We start from the raw sequence: 9,546 nt of genomic DNA, 5'->3' as shown, positions 1-9,546 counted from the left end.
CTGGTTCCAGGCCGGTTGCATCAGCAGGGCCATGGCAGCAGGCAGGACCAGTTCCAGTCAGCCACGATCCATGGAAAAAGAAAGTATAGTTAGTAATGTAGAAAGTAAAGTTAGTAATGTTAGACCAGTTAGACCAGAGGCCTTCAGTGATTCAGACCAGAGGCCTTTAGTGATCCAGCCCAGAGGCCTTCAGTGATCAGAGGCTGTGTCTGGACCTAGACGAGTGGATCCCCTTCTGCACCTTCACTCAGAGATGAACAAATTACTGTTTCTCCATCAGCTAAAAAGCTGCCTGCAGCTTCCACACCCGAGGGGGGGTTTGAAGCCGTTCTAAGAAGATATATATATGTTATCATAAGACTATAGGAGAATAAAGGACACTTTCCATGTATGGAAACATATTAAAGATATCGTGGCAGTTTGACAACAACAAACTATGATGTCATATTAATTTCAGTCAGGTGGAACCGGAGGAGACCTGTTGGTGGTCTGAAATGTCCCAAACACAATTAAAGTGAAATATATAATATATAAATATGAGCTGTAATTCATCATGTGGAGAGGCGTGACCAAGAGGTGTCCTCTACAGAAGCCTCATTAACAAAGCCTTTCTTCAGCCCTGTGGAGAGGCATCACGATGAGGACCAGAGAAGAAGAAGAACGTGATGATGATGATGATGATGATGATGATGAGGACACGCCCCCCCGAGCAGACGCACATATGTTATTTTCACCCATGAATTCATTCAGTAGATGATGAAATATCATGAAACAATAGACTTTCATAAAGTCGTCAATAAGACGAGCGTCAGACTAAAGGAGATGAGACGGAAGATATTGTTATTGTCTTTAATCAATGTATCTGAATTATATACATACTTTATATCAAAATCAGAAACATATATTTGCCAGGTATGTTTCACGTAGGAGGAATTTTTCTTTGCGGGTGCTGCATACATAAGATAAACAACAACAATCAACACAGTGCAAGAAAAAGAAACATATTACATTTACAATTGAAGATAAAATAAAGTGCAGAGACAAACAAATAACTACTATAGACATGTGTTCTGTATGTGAATGTGTCATGTTAAAGGGACATGTGTATTTATATATGAGGTATGAGGGGTTGTGCACGGGAGTGACCGGTATAATATCTGATATCTAATATAATATATACATCTGAGTATTATGTAATATCTGATATCTAATATGATATATACTCTGTTCTCTACCTGTTCAGGTTCTCTGTTCTCTACCTGTTCAGGTTCTCTGTTCTCTACCTGTACTCTGTTCTCTACCTGTTCAGGTACTCTGTTCTCTACCTGTTCAGGTTATCTGTTCTCTATCTGTTCAGGTACTCTGTTCTCTACTTGTTCAGGTTCTCTGTTCTCTACCTGTTCAGGTTCTCTGTTCTCTACCTGTTCAGGTTATCTGTTCTCTACCTGTACTCTGTTCTCTACCTGTTCAGGTTCTCTGTTCTCTACCTGTACTCTGTTCTCTACCTGTTCAGGTTCTCTGTTCTCTACCTGTTCAGGTACTCTGTTCTCTACCTGTACTCTGTTCTCTACCTGTACTCTGTTCTCTACCTGTTCAGGTTCTCTGTTCTCTACCTGTTCAGGTTCTCTGTTCTCTATCTGTTCAGGTTCTCTGTTCTCTACCTGTTCAGGTACTCTGTTCTCTACCTGTTCAGGTTCTCTGTTCTCTACCTGTTCAGGTTCTCTGTTCTCTATCTGTTCAGGTTCTCTGTTCTCTACCTGTTCAGGTACTCTGTTCTCTACCTGTACTCTGTTCTCTATCTGTACTCTGTTCTCTACCTGTTCAGGTTCTCTGTTCTCTACCTGTTCAGGTTCTCTGTTCTCTACCTGTTCAGGTTCTCTGTTCTCTACCTGTTCAGGTTATCTGTTCTCTACCTGTACTCTGTTCTCTACCTGTTCAGGTTCTCTGTTCTCTACCTGTACTCTGTTCTCTACCTGTTCAGGTTCTCTGTTCTCTACCTGTTCAGGTACTCTGTTCTCTACCTGTACTCTGTTCTCTACCTGTACTCTGTTCTCTACCTGTTCAGGTTCTCTGTTCTCTACCTGTTCAGGTTCTCTGTTCTCTACCTGTTCAGGTTCTCTGTTCTCTATCTGTTCAGGTTCTCTGTTCTCTACCTGTTCAGGTACTCTGTTCTCTACCTGTACTCTGTTCTCTACCTGTACTCTGTTCTCTACCTGTTCAGGTTCTCTGTTCTCTACCTGTTCAGGTTCTCTGTTCTCTACCTGTTCAGGTTCTCTGTTCTCTACCTGTTCAGGTTCTCTGTTCTCTACCTGTACTCTGTTCTCTACCTGTTCAGGTTCTCTGTTCTCTACCTGTTCAGGTTCTCTGTTCTCTATCTGTTCAGGTTCTCTGTTCTCTACCTGTTCAGGTACTCTGTTCTCTACCTGTACTCTGTTCTCTACCTGTACTCTGTTCTCTACCTGTTCAGGTTCTCTGTTCTCTACCTGTTCAGGTTCTCTGTTCTCTACCTGTTCAGGTTCTCTGTTCTCTACCTGTTCAGGTTCTCTGTTCTCTACCTGTTCAGGTTATCTGTTCTCCATCTGTTCAGGTTCTCTGTTCTCTACCTTTACTCTGTTCTCTACCTGTTCAGGTACTCTGTTCTCTACCTGTACTCTGTTCTCTACCCTTACTCTGTTCTCTACCTGTTCAGGTTCTCTGTTCTCTATCTGTTCAGGTTCTCTGTTCTCTACCTGTTCAGGTTCTCTGTTCTCTACGTGTTCAGGTACTTTGTTCTCTACCTGTTCAGGTTCTCTGTTCTCTATCTGTACTCTGTTCTCTACCTGTACTCTGTTCTCTACCTGTTCAGGTTCTCTGTTCTCTACCTGTACTCTGTTCTCTACCTGTTCAGGTTCTCTGTTCTCTACCTGTTCAGGTTCTCTGTTCTCTACCTGTTCAGGTACTCTGTTCACGAGTTTAAATCGTGTATTTAAATGAAGTATTCTGATCCTTCACTGCAGTAAAATACTTCAAATGTGAAGGTAAAGTTTTACAGGTCAAGAAATACAAGTTAACTTATTTATGTTACACTGATATGATTTGTATTATTATATAATATGTCATTATGACAGTAGTTATATTATTTATTATATATATCATATTATATATATATATATATTGGCACTGACAGTACAGTAATATTATAAAATATATAATATACATATAATATGTATAATATATATGTATATATAGTATGTGTATTCATATATATATATTAGGACTGACAGTAGTAATATTGTAAATTATATAATATACATATATATACTTATATTATATAATATACATACTATTTAATATACATATATATATATATGTATGTATACATATACATACATATTATGTGTATTAATATATATATATATATATATTATATATATATTAGGACTGACAGTAGTAATATTGTAAATTATATAATATACATATATATATAATTATATTATATACATATATATATATATGTATGTATAAATATATATAGGTGGAATAGGTGGAAGCTGAAAAATTTGATAAACTGTTGAATTTGTTTTACGCATAAAACTTGATGAACTAATAAAACACGATTCATTGTTATCATGTTTTATTAAGAAAACTGATTATGGAATAAAAGAATAAATGAAATGTGTACTTAAATACAGTATTTGAGTAAATGTATTGACAATACTTCATTAAATACACAACATGTGACATTCTGCTGGATGAAGATTGAATATCATAATAAATACATATTGAACAACATGATCCGTTACCTTTACAGAGCACATTCATACACATAATAAACAACTCCTGCTTTTGTTTTACTTCTTTATTATATTATTATATAATCTGTCTTTTCTTTTCTCATTAAATTAGAAAAACATGAACCAGGATTTCAAGATATTTGAAGCCAACATGGACCAGAATGTGTGAGTGTGTCTGTCTGTGTATTTATATGTGTGTGTGTGTGTGTGTGTGTGTGTATTTATATGTGTGTGTGTGTGTGTGTGTGTGTGTGTGTCTGTGTGTGTGTGTATCCGTGTCTGTATTTATGTGTGTGTGTGTGTGTGTGTGTATAAGAACCCTCTTCTCTGCTTTTTCATTAGTTTTTCCCAGGAAGGCTTTTAAATGGATGTGGAGGAACAGTCTTTGCGCAGGGAATAAAAACCCATGTTCATGCTTTAGCCCCTAACTTCACCCTTAACCCTAACTTCACCCTTCACCCTTAACCCTAACCCCCTTAACCCTAACTTCACCCTTAACCCTAACTTCAGCCTTAACCCCTAACTTCACCCTTAACCCTAACTTCACCCTTAACCCCTAACTTCACCCTTAACCCTAACTTCACCCTTAACCCTAACTTCACCCTTAACCCTAACTTCAGCCTTAACCCCTAACTTCACCCTTAACCCTAACTTCACCCTTAACCCCTAACTTCACCCTTAACCCTAAATTCAGCCTTAACCCCTAACTTCACCCTTAACCCCTAACTTCACCCTTAACCCTAACTTCAGCCTTAACCCCTAACTTCACCCTTAACCCTAACTTCAGCCTTAACCCCTAACTTCACCCTTAACCCTAACTTCACCCTTAACCCTAACTTCACCCTTAAACCCTAACTTCAGCCTTAACCCCTAACTTCACCCTTAACCCTAACTTCAGCCTTAACCCCTAACTTCACCCTTAACCCTAACTTCAGCCTTAACCCCTAACTTCACCCTTAACCCTAACTTCAGCCTTAACCCCTAACTTCACCCTTAACCCTAACTTCACCCTTAACCCTAACTTCACCCTTAACCCCTAACTTCACCCTTAACCCTAAATTCAGCCTTAACCCCTAACTTCACCCTTAACCCCTAACTTCACCCTTAACCCTAACTTCAGCCTTAACCCCTAACTTCACCCTTAACCCTAACTTCAGCCTTAACCCCTAACTTCAGCCTTAACCCCTAACTTCACCCTTAACCCTAACTTCAGCCTTAACCCCTAACTTCAGCCTTAACCCTAACTTCAGCTTTAAACCCTAACCCTTAACCCCTAACCTCAGCCTTAACCCCTACCTTTACTCTTAACCCCTAACTTTACCCTTAACCCTTAACCCCTAACCTCAGCCTAACTCTCACAGAGGACATGCAGCAGCACAAAGGGAACATTAAAAACATCTTTTCTTTACAAAGTGCTTGTTTGAAATGACGTAATAAATCTTTTCTCCTGATTGTTCATATGATTCACCTTAAATATCAAAACCACTAATGTCGAAAAGGAAACGCTCTTCTTCACCTGGTGGCATCTTATCATGATTCTCTTTTTGAGTTTAGCTGCATTCATGAGCCCAATACTTGTGGAAAGAAACGTGAAGAAGAAGAAGAAGAAGAAGAAGAAGAAGAAGAAGAAGAAGAAGAAGAAGAAGAAGAAGAAGAAGAAGTAGAAGAAGAAGAAGAAGAAGAAGGAGGAGGAGGAGGAGGAGGATGAGGAGGAGGAGAAGGAGGAGGAGGAGAAGGAGCTCCTCCTGCAGAAAAGCAGTGAAATAAACGTCAAAGTCCTCTGAGTTCTGCACTTTGGGTCCGTTGTCTCGAGCAGGAGCCCGGGGTCGGTCCACCGTGAGCCCGCAGTGAGGCTGTGACAGCTCCTCAATTAAATATACATATCGTCGTTATGTGTCTGGAGGTCAGAGGTCAACCTGCCCTGATGACGTGATGATTTACAGAAGTCTGTCCCGGCCGTCAGTGCGCCTCCAGGGCGGCCTGACGCGCCGCGGCGCCCGAGGAGCACAGCGCCTCACCGGGCGCCGCCGGGCTGCTCTGCGGGGACGCGGGGCTCAGAGACCGGGGAGAGTTGGCCAGGAAAGCCGGGATGTGCTTGATAGGCACCGGGACGGCGGGCAGCGTGTGTCCGCCGCGGCAGAGCGACTTGAGCGGCATGCCGTAGTAGTCGCCGTCCATCACCCCGGACCCGTACCCGTGCGGCCAGGCCGGGCTCAGCTGTCCGTGCAGCGGGAAGCCGGCCGGGCAGAAGGCCGCCAGCGTGCCGGGGACCTTGTAGTCTCTGGCCATGATGTTCTCGATGGCGAACGGGTGCTTGAAGCTGGACGGCGGCGCCGCGGCGCTCACGTGGTACCCGGCCGGCGCGTGCGGGAGGTGCGCGGCGGCGTGCAGCGCGCCGAGCCGCAGCTTGGCCTGCTGCTGCAGGTAGTGCGCGCTGGGGGCCAGCGGGTCCGGGACCAGCACGCCGCCCACTTTGAAGCGCTTCCGGCGCCGCAGGAAACTCCCGTTCTCGAACATGTCGCCGCAGCTCGGGTGCAGAGCCCAGAAGCTGCCCTTGCCGGGCTGGTCCGGCCTGCGCGGGATCTTGATGAAGCAGTCGTTGAAGGACAGGTTGTGCCGCAGAGAGTTCTGCCAGCGCTGCGTGTGGTCCCGGTAGTACGGGAAGCGGTCCATGATGAAGCGATAGATGTCGCTGAGCGGCAGCATCTTGTCCGGGCAGCTCTGGATGGCCATGGCCGTCAGGGAGATGTAGGAGTACGGGGGCTTCTGGTCGCTGTACGTGCTGCGGCCCGGGCGAGGCATCGCGCGCGGAAGACTTGCTCCAAAGTCTCCAACCCCTCAGAGCGCGCGGAAGACTTGCTCCAAAGTCTCCAACCCCTCAGAGCGCGCGGAAGACTTGCTCCAAAGTCTCCAACCCCTCAGAGCGCGCGGAAGACTTGCTCCAAAGTCTCCAACCCCTCAGAGCGCGCGGAAGACTTGCTCCAAAGTCTCCAACCCCTCAGAGCGCGCGCAGCTTTATCTGACGCGCATGGCCACCGCGCCGCCTCAAGTTGAGGAGAAGTTGAAGAAGCGGTGCTGGTCCTCGTCGTCCCGGTCCCGGTCCGGTCCGGTCCCGGTCCCGGTCCCTATTCCTCCTGCCTGCTGCCGAGCTGCTGCCTCCTCCTCGCGGCCTCTCTGTTTGTCTCTGCCGGCTGGACGCGCTGACTTGAGCAGGAGGACCAGAGGGGCGCTTCATTAAGGGGCCACTGCTCCCGTCACGTGATCAGGGAGGGGGAGGGGGGGGGGGGGGGGGGGCGTGCACCTCTACGTGCACGCGCCTTCAACACGAGTCATTTCCACAGAAAGAACGAAGCCGAAAAAAGACGCTGCTGCCCGGGGACGATGCGCGGGAGCGCCGCTGTGGAGGTATATGTGTGTGTGTGTGTGTGTGTGTGTGTGTGTGTGTGTGTGTGTGTGTGTGTGTGTGTGTGTGTGTGTGTGTGTGTGTGTGTTTATATCTTTTTTTACCTGAAATGAGAAATTAATAAATTTGTTGTGTAATAATAATCATAATACTAATAATGTTGTTCCAGAACATTTGGGACGGGATGATTTTAATTGAATGTCTCTGATAAAAGAAGAAAAAGCTTTTATTAAGCAGATTTTATTCCTGGTTTCAGGTTTATTTTAATAATTTATTATCATTAAAGAGTTTAAATTATTACAAATCATATCTGTAAAATAAAGTCTGCATTTTATTTTCATGTTATTATTGTTATAATATAATTTTTTCCATAAGCACAAGTGAGACACACGCACAGGATGGTTGTTATGAGTTATGAATCTAATGTGATTATTGCTACAGTAATAATAATAACAATAACAACATACCAAAACCTCCATAATAATGATTTGAATTACAATAGCTATTATTGTTGTTTTTATTATGAATAAAAACATAAACAATATTATTTGGAGATGTATTGTCATCTTCACGAGCACTTAATAATAATGACCACAAACTAATAAATATTGTGTTTTCATTTATTATACGATAATATCTAATAAATCATGTTGGGTTGATTGGTTCATTAACAAGACAATCAATAGTCAATAAACATAGTAATACATTATTATGCAGCTGATATTTATCAGAATCAGAAATATTTATTGCCATGTAAGGAAGGTGCATAACATTTAACAATTAACAATAAACATTTAACATTTAACAATAACCAATTCACATTTAACAATAACCAATTCACATTTAACATTTAACAATTAAGAATACACATTTAACATTTAACAATAACCAATTCACATTTAACATTTAACAATCACCAATTCATATTTAACATTTAACAATAACCAATTCACATTTAACAATCACTAATTCACATTTAACGTTTAACAATAACCAATTCACATTTAACAATTAACAATAAACATTTAACATTTAAAATTAACCAATTCATATTTAAAAATTAACATTTAACAATTAACAATAAACATTTAACAATAACCAATTCACATTTAAAAATAAACGTTTAACAATAAACATTTAACAACTAACATTTAAGAATAAACATTTAACAATAAACATTTAACAACTAACATTTTACATTTAACAATAAACATTTAACAATTAACAACTAACATTTAACAATAAACATCTAACAATTAACAACTAACATTTAACAATAAACATTTAACAATAAACATTTAACACTTAACAACTAACATTTAACAATAAACATTTAACAACTAACATTTAACAATAAACATTTAACATTTAACAACTAACATTTAACAATAAACATTTAACAATAAATGGGAGCATGAATACATTATTATGACAGGGTGAAAGCAGCCGATATGTTTTTATTCCTATGAGATTAAATTATGATTTTGAGTTTCAGAGGCAGATTTAACAGGGTGGGGCTGAAGGGGGCGGGGCCGAAGGGGCGGGGCTAACAGCCTCTCACAAATTGACCTTTGACCTGTGAGCCAATGAGCTCATCAGGATGCGGAGACACGTGCGACATCACAAGACTCTAATACCATTATTATTACTATTATTATTATTATTATTATTATTATTATTATTATTATTATTATTATATTACTATTATTATTATCATCATCATTTACTCACTTTTTCATGTTTACACCCAGAGTTCACTAAATGTTTGGTCATGGACATTTGGTTTAAAGTCATGAAACCCATTGGTCAAAATGTGTATGAACCCTGAATAATACACATAATTATGTAATTGTAAAGTAATTATTCTGATATTATGAATGTATTTTACGATCACAGCTCATTTATAAAATCTATTTATTAAAATATAGTTAACAACTAAAATAATAACAATAAGAACCAAAATAATAATTCTGAGAATTGTTCTAGTTATTATTGTAACATGTGTTTTTTAGATATTTTGTGTGTATGTGTGTGTGTTTGTTTGTGTATGTATGCGTGTTAGTGTGTGTGTTAGTGTGTGGGTGTATTAGTGTGTGTGTGTGCGTGTGTGTGTTTGTTTGTGTATGTATGCATGTTAGTGTGTGTGTTAGTGTTTGTGTGTGCGTGCGTGTGTGTCTGTATTAGTGTGTGTGTGTGTATTTGTGTGTGTGTGTGTGTGTGTGTGTGTGTGTGTGTGTGGGTGTTAACATGCAGAGTAGCAGTAGAGGTGCTTCAGCACGTTCCTCATCATCCCTGACACTTCAGCCGGACCCAGAGTTAAAAAGGAGACAGACCACAGACACACACATACACACACACACACACACACAC

General features: G+C 41.0%; 1 protein-coding gene across 1 annotated transcript; it reads right to left on the bottom strand.

The window, feature by feature from the left end:
• Window positions 1–5,732: 5,732 nt before the first annotated feature.
• LOC306747395 (forkhead box protein B1-like) lies at window positions 5,733–6,575 on the bottom strand (the record flags this gene model as incomplete). Its single annotated transcript, XM_079230455.1, has 1 exon — window positions 5,733–6,575. One exon carries the CDS (start codon window positions 6,573–6,575, stop codon window positions 5,733–5,735), a length of 843 nt encoding a protein of 280 aa, XP_079086581.1.
• Window positions 6,576–9,546: the final 2,971 nt, after the last annotated feature.

Source organism: Taurulus bubalis (assembly GCF_910589615.1).
Source record: "Taurulus bubalis genome assembly, chromosome: 15".
Classification (NCBI taxonomy): domain Eukaryota; kingdom Metazoa; phylum Chordata; class Actinopteri; order Perciformes; family Cottidae; genus Taurulus; species Taurulus bubalis.
This window is presented reverse-complemented; position numbering and strand designations above follow the sequence as displayed.